Source organism: Trachurus japonicus, chromosome 23 (assembly GCF_045865225.1).
Source record: "Trachurus japonicus isolate A0001 chromosome 23, Traja_1.0".
In the NCBI taxonomy this organism is placed as follows: domain Eukaryota; kingdom Metazoa; phylum Chordata; class Actinopteri; order Carangiformes; family Carangidae; genus Trachurus; species Trachurus japonicus.
Window position 1 is genome coordinate 11,386,548 of NC_140929.1, and position 21,844 is coordinate 11,408,391.

Here is a 21,844-nt window from a genome sequence, read left to right on the forward strand (position 1 = left end):
CAGAGGATGAGGGTGGCAGACATTAAGAGAGAAGATCAGTGATGGAATTCACACATAACACATGCGGATGCATAAATACAGCGACGGTTCGTATTAACACACGGACACACACATAATCTTGCACCAGTTGCCCTTTCTGACATTAGGGGCGTACGCAATACATTAAGAGTCAAGGAAACAATATGACTTGACATTTTCTGTGGCAGAGACAAATACAGATGCTGAAAATTTGATAAAAATCATCTGCGGCGTTTAGAAAGTACAACATGCCCTCCCTCTCAGCAGAAAAGAGGAGTGGAAGGGAAAATGGAGAGAGATAAGCAAAGGACAGTATCCTGCAGGGGTGCAATGATGAATGATTCATAAATGACTGACTGAGTGAGAGAGGCGAGGAGTTATTAATTATTTTGCTGCCTCTGGTAGAGGATGAACATCTGCACACGGGGATCTGAACTTCTGTCCAGAGAGAAAGGGGGAAAATGAGAGAGGAGAGGGATGGGGAAAAATGAGGATTAGATTTTGATATCTGAAAATCCCAAACTACTTAAATGGCGTCTTATAATGAGAGAATATAAAAATATCCCAGACATTTTGGATGGAGGAAAATATATGTAATATATATGTAATAGTATGGATGATTGAAAAGACAATATTTTCATACAAGTGAAAAAACAATAGCATCTCCGTCTCCCACTGCAATCTCTCCCTGCGGCCTCTGCAGTGAATAAGAATCTTTTCCTCGTCAACTTGCCTCGTTAAATAGAGTCAAGAAAAAGACAACAATGCCAAAGGGGAAAGACCTACGCTCGCTCTAGTCAAGGTAAGAAGAGTGTTTGCCCAAACACATGCAGCAGAGCAGCAACTCAAGAGAGAGGGAAACGACTCCCATGAGGAGATCACGTGATTATTGTCTAGGTCTAAGAAGCCTGCAGCAGAGAATACAGGCCGGTTTCTACGCAGCTAATGATGACCAGGCCTCTGACATGCACACACACATACATGCACATGCTCATACCAGTACACAAAGTTTTGGGACACAAAGTTTGCAGGGAAAAGACATGCTCACTAAGATGATCTTAACCACTGTTCATGATCTCGGGTTTGCAGGTCGTTGTTCAGCACAGAAAGATCTAATGAAGCTGCCAGACATGCTGGCAAATATTACTTTAAAAAATCATGTCATGTCACATCCTCCCTCAGGCAATGTGTACTGTATGTGTGTGTGTGTGTGTGTGTGTGTGTGTGTGTGTGTGTGTGTGTGTGTATGTGTGTGTGTATGTGTGTGTGAGCGATGTCTGGTAAATATTGTCAGAGTGGATTAGAAGTTCAGTGCTGCGACCAGATGGATGATAAGACCTTTTCTCCAGCCACCTTCACGGCCAATCTCCATCAGTGGTCTGTCTGCATACACACACACAGTCCTCTTTACAAGTACATACACACTTGCTCTTCAGACTGACACACACACATCTCCACGCAGAGATATACAAAACTGAAAGCGAACAAACTTGAACTGAATCAGAATCACAAGGACGCTGATTGGATTTAATGTCCATATCATTGTCTATACCTTATCAATAAATCAATGTGTTCAACTACACATCCAGTTCAATCACACAAGAAGGTGATCAAACCCAACGGCCACTGCAGGGATCAACCAGCCAAGGACTAAACCTCCTAAGAATCTTAGTAGTCAAAGTAAAAGAAAGAAAGAAAGGAAAATATTCACACCACCAGAATGAAGAAAGAAAGAAAGAAAGAAAGAAAGAAAGAAAGAAAGAAAGAAAGAAAGAAAGAAAGAAAGAAAGAAAGAAAAGGCAAAAAGAGGGAGAGGAAAATGAGTTGTTCATACCTGACTGCGTCTGTAATATAAAATCCAATTTGGAGAGGCATAGACGTGAGGCGGGGGGGTTGGAGGATGAGATAAGGTGGGGTCCTTTTTCCCTGCCGTACCCTTGTCCCATCTTACACAGTGCATGCTTATGTACACACACACACACATGCGCGCGCACGTGCACACTTACACCCATACTAACACACACGTAGTCCGTCATCAGCTCAGCAAACACTAAATAATGAACAATACGGAGGCTGTCCCAGCATGATAAGTGACTGCCCTATCCTTCCCATTAATGCCACCCGCCAGAATTAATGATAATTATGTCACGTCCATTCCCGTACTTTTATTGAATTTTTATCTATGAATAGACGAAGAAAGCTAGCGCCGGAGTGAGAGGGAAGGGGAGAGTTTAAAAAGAGATAGTAACAAAGTCAAGCCCAAATAAGAATATCTGGAAATTTCTCATTTAATTATTTTATGTCTAAAAGAAAAGTTGCGATATGGAACGGCAAAACAGCACAAGTTCAGTGGCTGATAAAGTTTGAAGCTCGCTCTCTATCCACAGACGTTAGAAGAGACTTTGCTCTATCCCTGTAGGAAAGGTGCATAATTTACCAGAGCCCTGCCAAGAGGACCAAGATACTGCTGCAAACATGGCCAAGTTTCCCTGTAGTGCTGCTCTAACACAATCACTACAAAGGTGAATGAAAAGCTGTACGAAAAAGTGACAAGACGTCTACACACCTTTCATATGAGAAAGTGGTGATTACAGTGTTGTGTGTTGTATTTGTAAGGCGTATTGGTTCAAAATCAACACAATATAAAGGTCACACATTTAAATGGTTACTGTCACAGCCGCACTTTGGCATTTTGGCCTTTTTCCAGGCAAAACTGATGCTCTACGATCCCACTCTAGAAAACCAACCTTACAACATTAAAAATACGTTAAATATTGAAAGAGCTTATTAAAAAGACACAAACAACAGTTTACATAAACATGACTTTTGCATGAGACTGAAAATGTGAAGTCTCACATCTGTTCATGTTGTAAGAACGTGGAGAAAGATTTTAATACAGCGCATTTACTCCATAGTTAGAGACTGCTACTACGAATTACTTCACAAAAACAAACCTGACGCTACAGGAAGAGTCATTAATGGGAGTAATAACTCCCTGATTGCTATCATACGATGCTAATAAAAAGATATGGACTTGGAAGAAGTATATTACAAGATGCTGGAATCTTTATAGGGCGATTAAACGTGTTCTCAATGTGATAATGAGGGTAAAAACATTACTATGATGATAAACGACTCACAAGGTCTACATACGACTACACACACACACACACCTCATTTTGATTAGTGATAAATGATGCAAAAGTGATGACTGAGCAGCGAATCTATGAAATGCTTTTAAGAGTCCTGATTAGGGCAGGCATTTATGCACACACACACACACACACACACACACTTGCAGAGGTAGAACCAACCATAATGAGTGTGTGTGAAAAAGTGTTCTTTGACAACTCCAGTGGAGAAGGTAATGAGTGTGTGATAATACACTCAAACAAGAACTTAATGAGGCACAGGTAAGAAGTGTTGCTACAAAAGCAGTGCAGCTAAGGATGAGCAAACTTCATGTACCCCCGATTGTGATCCTGCATAAAGCATGCGTCCACACAATGCTTTTAATCTGCAGCGAATTCTGATCAATACCTGCTTAATGACCGGAGAGACTGGTAGCAACATTGCCGGGAAAACATATGCGTGATGCAATATTGCACTACACTAAAATATGCCCGCCAGTAGAAGATGTATGTTCCTGGAAAGGCTTCTCCCCAGGTGCTAAAGCTTTCCTCAACCAGTGCACTCTTGCAATCTGCTGGATGTCACGTGAGCTCTCACACACACACACACACACACACACACACACACACACACACACACACACACACACACACACACACACACACACACACACACACACACACACACACACACACACACACACACACACACACACACACACACACACACACACACACACACACACACACACACCTCACTCAAGTTCATACTCAGGATTTTTTTTAAATATGGCAGCCATGCAGGCATTTCTGTCTGCGCCAAACTGGAGGGGAAAAAAACAATTCCCCGGGGAAGTAAAATGACAGAAAGAATTATCAGATTTTTGGTGCAATGCTAACAAATGATGAGCAGGAATCATATATCAAACACAATATTCAGCATGCAGAATAAACAGCAACAGATGTCTGTGTCTGCGTCAGTGTAACAGTCGTGGGCATGAAATCCGCTGCAGTGTTTGTGTTAAAAATATTACAACGATTTGTTCAATTTAATTCATCAGGATATGACCTTCAGAGATATCCTGTTACCAGGAATAAGGATAATTGTTATAGATTTACCTGTATTTATATATAGGAGATAGATGGAAGATATATGGGGCATCATTAATACATGTTTCCAGGAGATACCCCACATCCCAAATGACGCTTCCTTTACTTACTGGAGGAATGAGGCAGGTTGGCGAAGAACATCTTGAGGCGACCAGCGAGCCACTCCATGCTCTCCTGAAGGTTGGCCAGGGCCTTCAGGTCACTGACGTCACGGAGGATCTCATTCTGGGGGATTAACTTGTCTCCGAGATTCCCGGTCAGCACCTCTGACTCCTTAGCAAAAGCCGCCCTGAATAAAGCAGAAGTCGAGGGAGGGATGCAAGAATACGTCTGGTTAGAAGAATATACTGTCTAGTAGGCAAAGATAAATCATCAGTCGCCCAGTGAACACCCGTTCACAAAAATGACTGCTGCTGTCCAGGACAAATATGTGTAATTACTACAAGGCATGACTATGAAAGAGCCTGCAGCCATTCAACAGTATTAAGTTCTTTGAGGGAAATTACTGGTTTGCTGATTGGACTCAAAATGCCTGGTCTGCAGTGTAGTGGCAGTGCGTGTATGACATAAATGCTATAATGGAGGTCAATTTCCAAAAGTTAAGACATAATGGACTTCTGAATGAAATGTGTGAGCGTATTTGTACAAGGATTTGAATTTTCATAGTAACATTTTTACGATGTTTATGTGCACAATGGTTTATGAGATGTGGGCCCTGACCTTTACAGTGATGTGCAAATGTCCAAGCTGGGTAAACAGAATGAAATGAGTCATTGGGTTGATTACTAGATGGATACATAAATGCACACTTTAACAGGGAAAAATGGTAGAGACGGGAACATAAAGTTGGACATAGTATTAAGAGAATTTTACAGGCGCAGTCGCTTTAAAAGGAGAAAGCTCCACAGTGGAGAAAAACAGCAGGTGATGGAGGATATTTGGAAGTAGAAAACAAACAGAAGGCTGAGATTTACAAGGTGGGAAAACAAAGCCAAAAAGATCAAAACCTCTTTTGTATTATAGGATAATTAACTTTGGAGACTGGTGAGAAGGATGTGGATGGAGCGAGTTGGAAGTTTTAAAACTAATTCTCAGCACCACGGTTGCTGCAGAACTCATGGCATGTGGATCGGCCTCCGGATTCACTGGGTTGCCCCGCACGATCAAGATCCTTTGAACAACAGATGGGTAAAAGCAGACACTAGACACACAAACACACACACAGTCACTCTCTCATTCACACGAAGGCATGTGTGGCTTATTAATGAGGCTTTATTAAAGCACCGGGTTGCCAGTCGTGCAGAAGCTAATCCCCCTTTCATAGTGATGAAAACATCTACTGCTCTCAAATCAAACAGCCTTATGGTCTGCCTCTTGCTATCTCTGTGCTCTCGCAGTGTGTGCGTGTGCACGCGCGTGTGTGTCTCAGTCGGAAAGGGAGTGTTAGAGAGGGAGAGAGTGCACACAACAGATTGACTTTCTCTGGCCACATAACCAATTTATTTATTTACTTTACTATTCCGCTTCGACGAGCTTCAGTGTTCCCTGAAGAGTGCGCACATTCAAAGGCAATTTCGATAAGACTGACCCCCTCCCTCCCACACCCCCCCTGCTTCCTTTGCTGCCTCCGTCTGCTCCCCTTATATTTTCCTATTTTGTTCTTCCCTCGTTTCCTCGCTTCCTTCAGATAGAGGGTGTTTAAAAGAGCAATCGTGACTTCTTTTATGGGTGCGTCTTTGTCAACAAGAGAGGGTTCAATAATATGTGAATAAGGGAGCGGAGACGGGAGGGAGGGATTATTTGCGTGATTGCTCAAGTGTGATTGTGTGTGTGTCTACCTCTGCTTGTTTGTGTGTGTGTGTACAGTGCACAGTATTATCGGTTCCTGTTACCCTGCCTGTTTTACTATATAGTCGGTTCTTTATATCTTAAGTGTTAAATGTGAACACAAATAAATATGTTCATTTTTATGAACAAGTACATTATGTGCTCTGTGGGTGATTGTGCGTTTACCGAGTAAAGTCCTCCTCGTCCTCTCTCTTCTGTCGGGTCTGTCTGGGTTGGGCCATATTAGCCCAGTTAGGGAGGGACTGGAGCAAACGACTGATGTCCTCGTCTTTAGACCAGGAAGCGCTGATGGTCAGTTTCTCCTCACACTGGACAATACCCCTGGGAACACAGACACACAACGTGAGACAGGAATAAAACACAAAATAGACATATGCAAATAGCATTTCAGCATGCTACTTTGACTTGATAGCATTTTAAATTAGAATTGCTAATAGTATAAAGTCTAACTGCAGCTGAAGTGGATTCGGTCTTTAATTACAGAGGAATCCTGTCAGTAACTGAGGTGATGGAGGAATGGTTATTATCTGCTGGTGGCTCTGGATAATAAGTCAGGGGAAAACGATAGTTAATTGTATTAATCCCCTACAGACCTAGAAAGTCTGTGCTCACTTCAACACCAACCCATCTACAGGTTGTTAAGATTATTCACTAAAAAGAGTTGATTCAGTCAGAGTATGCTGGACCACTACCTTCAATCTATGTAGCAGGTATAGCAGGAAATCACTTAAATGCATAAAACTCACATTCATACAGAGATTACAGGCATTAATATTCATCTGATTCTGTACTGACAAACACAATAGAATCACAGCAGCTCTACTTGGTGTTAAGACAAACCGGGGCAGACAGCCAACATGTATTTGTTTTGTTTGCACGTGTCTGGGTTGGAGAAAACTGCTTGGTTCTGCAATTAACATCATAATATTACTTCAGACAGGAGACACAAGCACTCCATGGTTTTACATCCACACACACACACACACACTAACAAATAAAGGGAGAAGTGGGGGTGGGGGGAGGTGAGAGAGACTGAGACTTGTTCATGTGAAAATACACACGGTGACAGACGTGCACCCGCGACCACAACACAAACACACACACATACACTTTGGCAGTCTCTGCTGGGCTTGTCTTTATCACTCGGAGGCTCCAGTGAGACTGAGGCTGACCTGTGACAGAGTCCAGATGGACTCCCAGCAGTCTGTCAGTCCTTTCCTGTGCCTCCTGGCACGTTCATCACTCCCTCTCTTACCCCCCTCTCCAATATTCTCTAGCCCTCCCTTTACCTGGCCAGGTGTTACATGGACCCAGGGGAGCACAGATGGATGGCCTTTTACCAATGTGTGTGATTGTGTGTGTGAAGAAATAAATAAGAACAACCAAATATTCAGAAAATGCACTTTAGCATTTTCCTATATTTTTCTTTTTCGCTTAGTTGTTTATAAATACTTCACTAAGGAAAGTTTCCATATTAGCTTCACTTTTATCCACTGCAAGCTAACCTAGATTTATTCCCAAAACAACTTACCATGCAACAGCCAAAAACACACTAAGCCTGTTTCTAAAATTGTAATTAATGATGATCTTTGATTACATTTCTATTAATGTTATTCAGTTTAGCAGATTTTAAGAGCTCAGTGATCATAACTGCAACTCAACTATAGACTTCAAACGATAAAAACAATAAAGCAGCAGTCATTCTCTAAGATTAAAAGGATCCCATCTCCTGTAACAGGTGAGCTCATCTCTGCCTTCTTTTACCTGTAGGCTGTGTTGCAGATTTCCTTGTACTCTTTCAGCTTGTCGCAGACCATTTCGAGGAACTGGTTGGAGTAGGCACTCAAGTCCTGCATCAGGCTCATTAGATCCTGGATGGACTTCTCCACCACCACCGTGCTCTAGAGGGCAGAGAGAGGAGCAGAGCAATCAGTGTTTGGTTGGGCTGAGCTTTCAACTGTAAAAAAAGGGGGAAAAACAGACAAAGAGAGGGACACAGAAAAATAAAAGGGGACTGGATTTTATGCAAGTGTCAGGTCAAATCCAGTCTGCCGTGGTGCCAGTGTAATAGGATGGCTCTGACTTCACTTATCTAACTGTCACCTGCGGCTGGACTGATGAGTGGCGCTGGAGAGCTTGTCGAAAGTCGTAACACCGTATTGGTGGAATGGATGATTCTTTGTGTGTAAGTGAATCAGCGTGAGCGCACATATTGGTGTGTGTTTTTTGAACTTCTTGTGTTGTGTGTGTGTTCTCGGGCTGAAAGCGAGTGTGCGTGCATTTGTCACAGCGCACCCATCACCAGGAGCCACGGCAGGGCTGTGACAGCAGCCATTACAGATTAGCCACTCCTGTGTGACTAATAGCTGGCCCGGGAACAGCAGAGCAGTTTCATATCCCCAGACACACTCACACATACACACGGAGAGCAAACTTTTCAAAACACGCACCTTTGAGCAATTCCAGAGCTGTTAAATGAGATTACAACTCAGTACGTTCCAGTTTGCCTGCTCCTAGCACTTAACCAATCTCTCCTCCATCTCCAATAATAGTGATAACTTGCTATTAGTCTGGCAATAGCCCTGCTGCACCCACTCGGAAACTACGAAAGCAGCGCTGGGTCTGTTAAAGATACACAGAGAATATTAAACATATGATTTCCATTCATCATTTGTAGATGATCACTATTCAGCTCACTGTTCTGCCTTGGTAAACTTCAGTCCCATTGTTTAGGAGTGAAATGGAAAAATTAAGCAAGCTTGATCAAGCAAGCAAGATTGATAAATCAGGAGTAGAAAGTGTTGCTTGCTGCCACTTGAAATAAGACAGAAAATATAGACAATCTACACCTGAGTCAATACCTTGTTTACTCCAATGCATGGATAAGAGATAATATAGGGACTCAGGTGCGATATCAATAAATACATCTAGACTTCTAGAAAGGTGGATTCAATATGTACAAGTCTCTGTGCTGTGCGGATAAGTATTATCCCATTAGTTTATCATTAATAATACATTTCTTCAAAATAATTCCATTATATTCAAGGCCGGTAGCCAGCTGCCAAAGTGGCTGCAGCGACTGTAGGGGGCAGTAGTGACTGTAATTGATCTTCAAAAAAAGATGGAGACCCCTGATGTGATAGAATGATATTAATATTAATAGCTCTTTCTGTGTTGCAGTTTCCCTCTAACTCACTCTGTCTCAAGCAGGCAAGCATGCACACACACACACACACACGCACACATACATATACACATACACACATGCCCACACACACACAAACAGCAGCCACTCCACTGAGGGGAGTAATGATCCGTAGCAGTGCCCATGCCCATGGAGTGCTAACCAAGGCCCTGTCTCTGCCAAGGGAGCACCCTTTACTGTCCATGCCTGACTCCCTGTCAGCTTGCCAGTGTATCAGGAAGAAATACACACAGCCTGCAGGAGGGCTGGCTGCTGCAGCTCGGGCAGCAGCTACCTCCACTTCCTGGTGTGGGCTGGTGCTACTGTAAACAGCTTTATATAACACAGTAAAAAAAAATGACACTGCTGCCAATTTCTGTTACCGTGACTACAGTGATAATGCAGTGATAATAATATGCTACTTTTGTGATCCCTGAAGGGAAATTCTTTTTATTTTTTTTATTTTCCTGGCCTCCTCCTGGGGGGTCAGGTTGTGGAGTCAGCAGCGTTGAGGCTGCGAGGGATTCAGTGGGTGGCTCAGGGAAACTTCAGCAGAGTGCATGGCTGACTTTCTCAGACAGAAAGTCCATATAAATGGAGTGCATTAGGCTACAGTATTTGTGACCCATTTGACTTAGCAAAAATTAGATTATTGAGATAAATCAAACTGGACTGATTTAGTACATTCGCAGCAACAATGCTTTTGAAGAAATTGAAATGCTGCAACAGAAAAAACTCTTAGGATACATTAAGAGAAAAAACACTGCTGTATTTACAAAGTAAACACACTTAAAAGACAAGTGGGGAATTGAGAAAGAGCTGGTAGCTCCTATTCTATTTTATTAGGTGGTAATGAATCAACACAAAAGTGCAACAGCTTGTATTCCCATTATTGCCTGGATGTGCTAAATACTGTAGCTGTATTAGCACGTTGCAGTATTTGCAAAGCAGTTAATGTAGTAGGAGCTGGATTTTTTTTTCCACATTAGAGAATGAAATGCTTTATTTAAAACGTGTGCAAATTTGAGTAATCTGCATTTATAGTACACAGAATTCAAGAAAGCCATGTAAAAATATAAGAAAAAAGTGAAAATTAAAGAACGGCAAGATGTTGAGATTCAGAGACAATAACAACGAGCTGTTGCCAAAAAGTTGATGTGTACTCAGAATCATAACAGCGTCCTCCCTGCTCTTGTTGTGCCCACTTTGAGGACACAGAGCTCGATAGGCAGCCAAGTCAGTGAATGGAGAAGAGTAAACAATGGATGCCCGATCCATTACTCCTGCTCTAACAAATGCTCTCGCACTCGGCTCCCTTGTCTAATTCTGCTCATTTAACACAGCCATTTGTCTTAGGCAGCAGAAATCATTAAAAAGTAATCAAGGGACAGATTGAGAAAGGGAGGGCTGAGAGAGCAAGTGAGTGAGAACGGTGGGGAGAGCGCGTTCTGCTACATCTCCTCTATCTTACTTGAGAGTTACATAGGACACAACATGCACTGTGGGGGCTTTTCTATCTATGTCTATCTTACTCTCTCTTCCTCTCTTTCTAATGTTTCAAGCTTAAAGGTCAACACGCTGTGCTATCATGTGAAAAACACCCATATTTCTCTTGCAATTCTGCTCCCTAGTATAGTACTGTATAACCCCTGAAACTGTGTTTGGTTGCATTTTGCCTCCATTTCTTTATATCATTATCACAACTACGTAAAAGCATAGTCGTCGAGGAAATTACACTTGGATCTCTGAAATGGATCGTAGGATTTGCTGGGGTAAACTGCAGTCGTTAAGAGAGGAATGAAGGCTACGGCCATAGTGGTTTAATGATGGCAACAAGGCAGAGTTAGCACTCAGACTGGCGCCTCAGCAGAAATAGCTGTTAATGCACGGTCATCACTACAGAAACCACCCTGAGCCAGCGCTAAAAGAAGTTTCTTCCTTTGGTCGAGTGAGTAAAAAGCAAAACACGGAGGATGACGTTAATACAGTAGAAGAGTGCATGGATGTAATCACTGAAATCCTGAATTGTCTTGAAATGAGAACTATTCTGAGTGAGAGAGGAAGATAAAAAGAGGTGTATTGTATTTATGCTGACCTACTATATACATGTGATGTACATGCTGTGTGAATGGGAAATGGCTCATGGATTTCCCCATTAAAATAGTGGGAGACCCCTCATGGCTGTGGTGGGGGGTCAGAGTGTTTAACCCCGTGGCTCCTGCCATTTCACTCACACCCTGACCCCGAACCGCTGACTCGTGTAATGCCTCCGCCGTGCCATTCACATGTGTGATCAAGGGGTTGCCAAAATAATACACACTCAGCAGTGTGTATGCGCAGCTGCACGCCCACGCACATCAACGAGAACACATGCAACGATAACCTCTGTCTCCCCCTCTTTCCCCACACACACACACACACACACACTCAGAGAGAGAGAGAGGCCGTCCCTCTCCTGGGTACAGGGGAGCTGGGCGTGAGTGGGACATTGTCTTGACAGATCATTCATCAACGTCAGCGCAGAGCCACACTTGGAAGACTCCCCTGACACTCACCGGATGGCCCTCATGCTTGTGCCAACTCAACCAGAACACATGCTTCTTCATATGTGTGCGCATGAGAGTGGGTTTGTATTAAAGTTTGTTTAAGCTCTGACAACTACAGCAGTGTGCGTTTATCTTCTCGTGTCACAAAAAAAAGGGACCACACACAGTAAAGCCCCCCCTGCTCCTCATGGGAATTCATTCAATAAGATCAGGGCTACAATCTAAAAATTTGATTAATCTCAAAAATAGCACTTCCTTATTTAGTTTTTAATTGGCTGAATGTGCAGCTTTCAAGGACTGAATGTCCTATAATTTATCTGCATGCTTATTTACCTTCTCACATGTGCACACACAAGCACACACACACAACTCAGCTTTCCCTATATGAGCTGGAAGTCACCAATCAAGAGCTGTCACCTCTAATCAAGTACAAGTAATCATCCCTCTGATGGACTGCCGTGTATATTACAGCTTTATGCATTTGCATAACAAGCTAATCATTTATGCGTGTTTTGGGGTAAAATCTCAGGTAGGTAAATTGAATCCCACACAGTGTCAGTGTCGTGATCATTTAATAATTCATTCTCTGCTGAACGTGAGTTGATGAAAGTGAGAAGTGAGATAATGAAAAGCAAATAATGATGTACATGTGGACTTAGCTGCGCTGCACAGAGGATTACATAAGTAACATGTTACTATGGGATAAGAACAAGTAGCTTCAGGGTGGAGCAAACTGATCTAATAAAAGAACATATCCTCCACTTGATCACTTCATTAATCCAGTGTTTTTAAATGTTCTCACTGAGAAATGAGGAGCTACATCACATGTCCATATAGACCGATTAATCAAATTCACTATTTACTTCCCTATGATCAGAAATCCATTTTACTGCTCATCCCATAATCCTCCTCTACACTTGACACCATAACGCTCTCTTCTGCTGGATCTGAGTAGGATATATTTCATAAAATGTCACTGACAAATTACCAATTATGATGAATTATTATATTATTATTATATTAAAGTACTGGGTTAGACCCTAAGTGTTGTGTGTGTGTGTGTGAGTAAAAGTTCGGATGAGAGAGTGAAAGAGAAATTATAATGCAGTTTAATGCATTCTGTGGGGGGTGTATGTTCCTCTCTGTGCCCCATTAGGCCCATCTGGAGCCATTGTATTGGCGTACTCGCACACACGCGCAGGCACATGCACACGCACGGCGATATACACGTATGCGAAACAATGCGTGCACTCGCAGCAACACAAAAGCCCTGCTATTTGCAAATTCAGAGCATTAACTTGCTTCTAGAAAAATTCAAGCTGTAACTTTTATCAGGCGCCCACAGCCAAAACCTTCCTTCCTTCAAACCAACGGGCATGTTTGCGGTGGAGCTGACATTTCAACTTCTCTCTCGCTCTAACTCACTCACTCCAAAGGCAAAGATTATGTCTTGTTACACACAGAGACTCTGTCAGTGGCAGCGCTGCATGGTGTGAACCTGTACTACCTTAAGCTGCAGCTGCTCAGGCTGTTTTCCTCACTCATGTAAATGCTCCCTCTGTCACTACACACAGAGACAGGCAAACTGACACATGTGTATGTGTGTACGAAGTGTGTGTATACATACATATATATATATATTTATATATTACATTGATAGAAGTATATAAACAGTAAACAAAGTACAGCTGTGTCACATTGGTGAGAAAGGAGCATCTCCACAGTGGAGGCAGGTTGGAGGCTCAGGGCAGCTGGGCGCGAGCCTCAGGAGTACATGTGTTTGGTGTGAGATAACCAGACGAAGGTGGGTGGTGGGGATTGTTACACCTCGAGCAATGAGGAGGGAGGCAGCACAGAAATAAGGTTTTGAGGTGAGCGAGACAAAAAAAAAAACAGTCATAGAATTTCTAAGGATTTAAGTTGATGTAGTAGAAAAATAAAGAAAAAAACAAAACAAAACACACTTCTTCTTCCAGCACCGGAGTGAATGGCTAATCTAACAACAACTTATTAGATACATAAAGATGCTAAATATAATGTGAAAAGATTATTATTCTAATGCCAGATTTGCTCTCGTAAACCCCCTGCAGATGGAAATACTGCATGTTTGAAACTACACAAATCCACTGGTCAATGATCCAAATAAAACCTTGACTAAGTGCTTGGGTGCTTTTCATTTGCAAGTGTATAAATGCGAGCTATAATGATAATAATTAATCAAATATAATAAGACATTTAAGGCAGTGGAGGATTGGTGACTGCAACATGCTTGAGAAAAGGGCATGGGGGCGGAACAACCAAGAGAGACAAGTCAAGGAAACTCTTATTCTTTTCATGCTTTGACCCGTTGTTGACCTTTTCAGTGCTTTAAAGTGTATCTGACCAGTCTGAGATACTGCACCGTCATTTCAGCTTAAGTAAGAGCATAAAATCAAATAACCTCTGGAAACCATCGTGTTGTCTTTGTGATTACAACTTGGTAGTGGAGGAGAAAGGAGATTGGAGGAACTCATTTCAAGTGCAGCCAAAACTGCTGCGAGTAAGAGTGGTACACTGAGGTGCCTCCTTCCTTGATAATTCTTAACAGCTGTAAAATTGTCAACGAGATGCTTAGGCGCAATCCATTTCATGACAGATAATGCGGTAGAGGGCTCCGGAAAACATTTGGAGTAAATGAGAAAGCATTTAGATTATTTCTTTTACTGTGAAAGGGCCTATTTTGGCAGAATTAAAATGGGCTCTGTGCGGTTTCTTTCTGGCTTTTGGTATTGTTTCTGGTAATGTTAGTGGCGTGCGTCTCTCTTTCTGAGGGGAAGTGTGTATATATATGTGTGCGTGTGTGTAAACAAACCTCCCTAATATCCTCTTTCCTCCCCCCCTCGCACTTGTGCCCCAATCACAGGGGCACGGCTGAGGCAGCTAACAGGTGTATTGTGTTGTGATTGCTGTGTCTGTTGATGGGAGCTGGGAGTCGAGAGTGTCCTCAATAAAGACAAGCTGCCCCCCCCCCTAAGCACGCTGTAATCCACTGTGTGATGGTAGGGGGGAGGTTGTGGTGGGGTGGGGGGAGCCAATCAACAGGAAGCGATCAGCAACCCCCCACCCACACACCCACACAAACACAAACAAACATTGCCTACACATCATCACAAATAAAAAGGTCAGTGTCATTACAGTTACTGGAGGTGGATGTGTGTGTGTGTGTGTGTGTGTGTGTGTGTGTGTGTGTGTGTGTGTGTGTGTGTGTGTGCGAGTGAGACGCCCTCCTCTCTCACAAAGCTACATGTGAATATGGAATTAAAAGGTCAACATCATTAGCAGGCCATTGGCAGCTGAAGGGATCCGCAATACGGCGAGCATTGTGGCGGCTGACAGTGAGTGAAGGAAATCAGTCTTTATCAGGCTCCGGGACAAGTTCAAATAGGTGCACGTATGAATAACAAGTGCAGGGACACTTACCGCACAAACACACACACAGGCTGATACAAAAGGACTAGTTAGCGCCTATTGTTTGAAGACACCGTGGACAAAGCTGAATGATACTTAGCTGAAAAGAGAGGGCCTATGTGAAATGTAATTATGTCTCTGGCGTGGTTCTTGGCTGATGAAGTAAACAAGCCCAACACAAACACTTCATCCGCACTCCGACTCTCTCTCTCAGAGGATGACTAAACCGCAGGTGATTGGACGGCGCTGTCTTCAGGCCAGAGAAATGCGGTCACCCATTTGTCCCTTTGTCTCGCCGCGTTCGTGCGCCACCGCGTGTGCATAATGCGTGTATGTTAGTGTGTCACAAAGTGAGCGTGTAAAGGGGACATGAGGGGGGTTCTACCAAGATTAATGGAGCCAATCTCCAGAGCTATCCAGCGGAGTGACCATACCCTCCCTATCCTGCTTTCTCCCTCCGTCCTCCACCTCTCTCTCCCCCTCTACCTCCCTTTTCCCTCGATCTAACTCTAATTAAATGAATCAATCAGTGGCAACGCCGAAGCTGGACAGATAGCATCGCACCGCCAGGGCTAACAGCGTGTATGTTTGTGTTTTGGTACGCCGTTGGACTCTAGCCCGCCAAGAAAAAAGGGGAAAAGAAAAGCAAGAATGGGAGCGAGAACAACAATGGCCACAAGAGATGAAAGGTGGAGAACAACAGAGGCATCAATCGAGCGAGGAAGAAAGCCAGATATCAAATAAGAAAAACTAGAGAGAAACATTAAGAAGCCTTCGATTCGTGCCTTCCTCTTCTCTTTAACACCACGGCTCCTCCAGAGACTTATCAGCTCAGCCTATGCTATCACACAGACACATGAATGGACGTTAACCTTTCCCACTGAACTATATACTGTCCCAGTCAGGCCTTATCTCCTGCTCCTAGTGGACAATATATAGCCGGTGTCAGACTCATAATCATATCATTATTATGTAATATATGTACATGAAATATATAACTGCAGTATCTGACACTGCTGGTGCCTGGTGATAGGAAAATCATTGCCTGTATCAATATTAGTTATTAACCTAAGCCCAGACTGCATGTGTATTGCTTATTATGGGCTGTTTAAGCAAACCTAAGGCGTGATATTCACCTTGACTCCTGCACATTGTCCCCACAAAGTCATTTGGTCTATTTCTACTGGTGAGATATCATGGACAGAGGGTCAAATAATTCATATAACATATATGTATTTAATAACATTGGTCCACTTTAAAAGTTAATGCTATGGAAACACATTCATAAATATTCTGTCTCCACTTCAAAATAAATGGACCAGGGGGTAACTCGATGAAATATCACATAGCTGAAGGTCAGTAAATAATAGAAATATTATGTTGATATAGATATGTAAATACTTTTATAAACAGATAGAGCCATGCTTCACTGTTGTGTACATGAGCCTTGAAAGAGTGTAACTGTGCTCTGGCATATGCATGCGTGTGCTATTACATTTCTATTTGGCTCCGAACTCCTCAGCTCCATCCCAGAACAGAGCAAACTGCACATGCTAAACGCTAATGTCTTCCTCCAGTTCGAACTATTGCGCACATTAACGTGTGCTCCAGTGGTTGCAGAGAGCAGATGAGTCTATAAAATGTGCTCCCCTATGGTTTCCCGTATGGGGCTGCAGCCAAGGTGTATGAGAGAGGGTGTTTAATGTGCTGTAGCAATATTGAGCTCTCTCCCTCCTGTCAGCCACGATGGTTCTGATGCCAGCGGTGTGTGTCTCTCTCTGATAACACCTGGCACAGAAAGTATTGTAGCACTTCAAGGGGAGCACATGCGTGTGCATGGACATGTTTGCGCTCGAATCTGTGGATAGATATGTAGACACACATGCACACACACAAGCACATCTGCTCCATTATTAGAAAGACTAGGAACCATTATATAGCACTGCCACTATAATCTTTAATTATCCATTGCAGTCACAGCGTTGGATAGATTCACCACCTGGCTGCCGAGACGCTCCTGACATAAAGCACTTTGTGCGAACCCGGTTCAAAAACCTACTTTAGTTTATGCTCCCTGGATAAAAAGGTGTCAAGCCCCTTTATCAAAAGCTCTCATGACAACTAAGTGAATAAAACTACACACCGAGGAAGAGAGCGGTCTGTCAGAACAGTAACACTGTTGGGTGAAGGCCATCAAAGAAAACAGTGGGAAGGCTCTCAAATTGGGAACTGAAAGTACGACCACACACAGGTGGCAAAAGAGACTCATATAACTACAAATACACACATTAAAAAAAAACAAAAAAAACGTAGCACAAATGCCATCATGACCCTTGAATATGAATGGCAGGAGAAGAAGACGGCAAGGCTCTTTTATTTAGCCCAATTAAAAAAAAGGCAAAAAGCCCAAACAAAAGGAGTGTTTTATTGCACTCCCCACTATCAGCAGAAAAGCTCATTAGCCACAGCAGCATAATTAGCAAGATGCTGCATTCCTCGTTAAGGAGGGGCCTGAGCTGTAAACAAACCCTGCTGAACTCCGAACGCCCACGGTCTCTCTCTCTGTAATGAACTGCCACCGCTGTTCCCTCCCTGTGAGAGAACCAGGCGCACAGACAGGAAGGCTCTGACAGAAACAAACACACCGCAAAACACACACAAAAAGAAAACCACCACGCACACACACACTGTGACTAACACATATCTATGGTCTGCTACAATGCAACCAAACTACTTCTCTGTGACATTGGTTTTTATGATCAAAAACATACATGTTGTGCAGTGTACATCTGTACTACATTGTAGACTCGGGGGGTTGCATTCTATCAAAGATCAGGACTATCTGACAGCTGAGACATACAAGAATCTTGCCAATAGCCTGGATCTTGACTTTGGCACTGTTGTAATCCTCAACCTGCCATGAGCTTGTTTTGAACACGACAGGCTGCCAAAATCAGTGAGATGAGCCTGTGGTTAAATGTGGCTCAGTCAATGAGGCAGGCCATATCAGTTCATTTTTGTTTCTAGCTCGTAGTTACATCTAGCGGTTTTCATTTACGCCGTTCTTTGGATTAAAAAAAAAAAAAAAAAAATCAAAATGTAATTTCGAGCAGCACAGATGAAATTTTATTCAATTCCTTTCAGCATACTTTTCAAAACATCAGCACGCACACAAAAGCCAAAAAACCTGCGTTTTTCAAAACGCCACTACAGATAAGGCACGAAATATGTTGCATCTGTGATCTTAGTTAACTGATCGTTTTCAAGGGATGAATGATGAACGTAGAAAAACGTACTTGCACATCACGGACACACCACAGACACACAACTTGCCGCAAATGGGAACACATCCCTACGACACACACAAACACCTGTATTCATCGATTGCCAGAGTTTGTGTCATATGTGGCTTGAGAGTGAACTTCTCTGGGTAGATCAGCAATCGCAGACTTACCTTCAATACAAAATGGCCCTGAGACAGAGAGAATGGTGGATACGTGTGTGTGTGTCTGTGTGTCTGTGTGTCTGTGTGTGTGTGTGTGTGTGTCTGTGTGTGTGTGTGTCTGTGTGTCTGTGTGTGTGCGGTTACAAATATAACCACCAGTTAGTAACAGCTACAAACTCAAGCACTATTTCAGCCACAATTATGATCCTGTGGAATAGGTGGCAGTATGGGAATAATGATCCGAAAGAGAAACAGAAGAGGTGAGACTGTGTGTGAATGTGGGAGTTTAAGAGTGTGTGAGTGTGAGGGTGTGTGTGTGTGTGTGTGTGTGTGTGTGTGTGTGTGTGTGTGTGTGCCTGCCCCTGAACCAACAGAGATCACAGCAAACTGCAAGGTGAGTGTACTCCAGAGAGCCGTCCTCCACTGAACAGGGGCAGAAAGGGGAAACGGTGAGAAACAAACAGGTAGTGTGGCTGTGTACGCCTCTCTAGCTGCTCATACGTGGACATGCTACACACTCTCTCCGCATGCATGGACGCTGCGTCGTTGTTAACACCTGCACGTTAAACAGCCGTTCCCTAAACCAGGCCGGTGATTCAACTCTGTGGTCACTTCTGAGGGCCATAGTTTGTGTGCCCTGCTTTATATTGGACAGGTGTTCATTAAAATTCATTCCCTGCATGCAGGTATATATAATTTGTGTTTTGAATATTTTGTATATTCCTCACCTGCAGCAGGGGTCTCTGGACACCCACAACCTTCATGGTATCAGCGCTGGCGAGGATCTTCAAGGGATCTGCTGCCTTACTCACTGCCTCAATTTCCTTGTTGATCTCTGTTCGCACCTAATGGGTTAGAGAAAAAATAAAGTTTGCATTCAATGGGTAAGAGACGGCAGGACCACACGCACCACTCTGGTTTTCCACTGGGAGTCAAGCAACAGTAATCCAGCCTTCTCTGAAAAAACAACTCATTTGTTTATCGTCTGTATTCTTTTTTTCTTTTTACCCATTTTCTGTGTATTTGTCTTAGTTTGGATTTGACACTTCCTGTAGGTGAAAATATTCCCATCAGTCACTGTAATGCAAAACAGTTCTTTGTATTTCATGTTAAAAAAAAAAAAAAAAAACATTGCTTGGTTCCAGATGGCTGCCTGGGTAGAACAAGCTGCTTAAACAACTTTAAGTAAAAAGTTTGCATTAACACTTGAGGGTCAAACATTGGCAGAATCACAATTATATTTCTACCAAGGCTTTATATTTATTTGAAAAACTGTTAAAAACCAAACAAGACACAAAAAGAAACTGCTCTTACAGTACAAGGTTTTATTTTATAAAGAAATGCACCAGCAGAGAGGAAGATATCTGTCTTCTGGCCATTCAGGATGGCCGCATGGGGGGGTTACTTGGAAATTAAAGTGTAGTGGGTATTCTATTAAGGTAATATTGAGAAGATTAAATAATACAATGGTCTCCAGCACTATTATCACTGTGTTATTCAGTTCTATCAGTTTGGAGAAACCCCGAGGGGCTACAAAAGAACATTCAGGTCAATTGATTTTCACAAAAAGGAGCTCGACAATTGCGTCAGCAATTTTTTTTTCTCCATATCTAATATTGTACAAAAGGGTTCTGGCGATTAAGTAACAAGAAGTGACTGTAATATTCAATAACACACAAGATATTTTTTTAACATTAAATGAGATCCAGTTTGTTATTTCCAGTTACCATTGTCCCATGGCTGAGGCTTTTTAATATGGGAATTTTTACTCTCTGGCAAATCTCCCATGGTCTACGACAGCAATGCTTCAATTGCTGGTACCTCACCCTGTCAGACACATAGATAAATAGATATATAGATATATAGATTTAACTAACCTGGTTGAGAAAGAGGTCGTTGATGTAGTAGGTGAGGAAAGCTCGGAGCTGGCACTGCTTGGCCTGGCCTGGCCCCATGTTCATCTCTATTTCCTGAATGAACCTGCATGGGCACAACAGTCAAGACAAACACACATTAGGACGGCGAGGACGCACAACACCAGCTGTGAGTGGAGGCTAATTCACTACTAATGTATTTGAATGTTATCACAGGAGCAATGAGACACAGGCCTGTGACCAGCGACATGGCAACTTTTGCATCAATGGGTCCAGCGTGGCCAGGAAGTGTAAGATCTGCTGTGGGAAGTCATTTAGGAAAGCTTAGCGTGTCTCTCATGGTGCCTTTGAGCAGATGAAAGTACCCCAGTGGAGCTGCTCACTGCCATTAGTGCAGGCTTTAGTTATACTAGTCAACTCTTGGACCTGAGTGTGTCCAGCAGTAGTCGATGATGTGTAGAGCAAAACTCGTCTGTAAAGAAAAGTCATACAATTCCATACAGCAGAATAACTGCAGCGTTAATGATAGAAAATGATCAGAGCCCACTGTATGCATGCTCTGTGAATTCTCCCAGGAAGCTGGCGTCTGGTTGGTCAGATAGGGTCAGACAGTTATGTATGGGTTGGTGGAGGCACATGCACACCTCGTTTGTCAGAGAATCATTGGTCACTGGCCTTGTCTCACACACACCGCTGGGCAAACCATGCAACAGCGAGTGCCTCCTCAAGCGCTCAGCACATATAAATGCACAAATAAATCAAACTCCTCACAAAAGAATTCTTTGACCTAAAGGACCCGTAATATATATATGACCTAAACTTATAGAAGAGAGAGACAGACACAGAGAGTACAAAGGAAAGGGAATAAAGAAAAATGCTTTAGGTGGGAAAATTGTGGAAAAACCGACTGGAGATGGAAATCTAATTGGACATGGCCATCTGTAAAAAGCAGGAGAAAGACTCCATTGCTTGGAAACGGTGTTTGTGCTTGAGTAATGTGAAGTGGAAGTTAGAACCAGGACACTGCAGCACTGCAGAGAACCAGGGACACAGTCTACGCAGGAACTATAGATCAGTGGAGGTGGATGATTGATTAAGTTCAGCTTGCACGTGCACACACACACACACACACACACACACACACACACACACAAAGACACGTTCAGACAAACACAAGGAGCACAAGCTGTGCAATCGCACTACTCAGCATTTGTACCCAATTAGTCTGCAAGACCAGAGAC

At 42.9% G+C, this 21,844-nt stretch overlaps 1 protein-coding gene across 3 annotated transcripts in view; it reads right to left on the bottom strand.

The window, feature by feature from the left end:
* The window catches only part of exoc4 (exocyst complex component 4), a 109,737-nt gene that overhangs the window by 18,945 nt on the left and 68,948 nt on the right, over positions 1-21,844 (bottom strand). For all 3 annotated transcript variants that reach the window (XM_085769625.1, XM_085769624.1, XM_085769623.1), the window contains exons 12-16: positions 20,607-20,709; positions 19,458-19,574; positions 7,872-8,008; positions 6,273-6,428; positions 4,370-4,548 (exon numbers count right to left, since the gene is read on the bottom strand). In XM_085769625.1, coding sequence (XP_085625751.1) covers positions 4,370-4,548; positions 6,273-6,428; positions 7,872-8,008; positions 19,458-19,574; positions 20,607-20,709 — 692 coding nt within the window. The remainder of the gene's footprint in view (positions 1-4,369; positions 4,549-6,272; positions 6,429-7,871; positions 8,009-19,457; positions 19,575-20,606; positions 20,710-21,844) is intronic.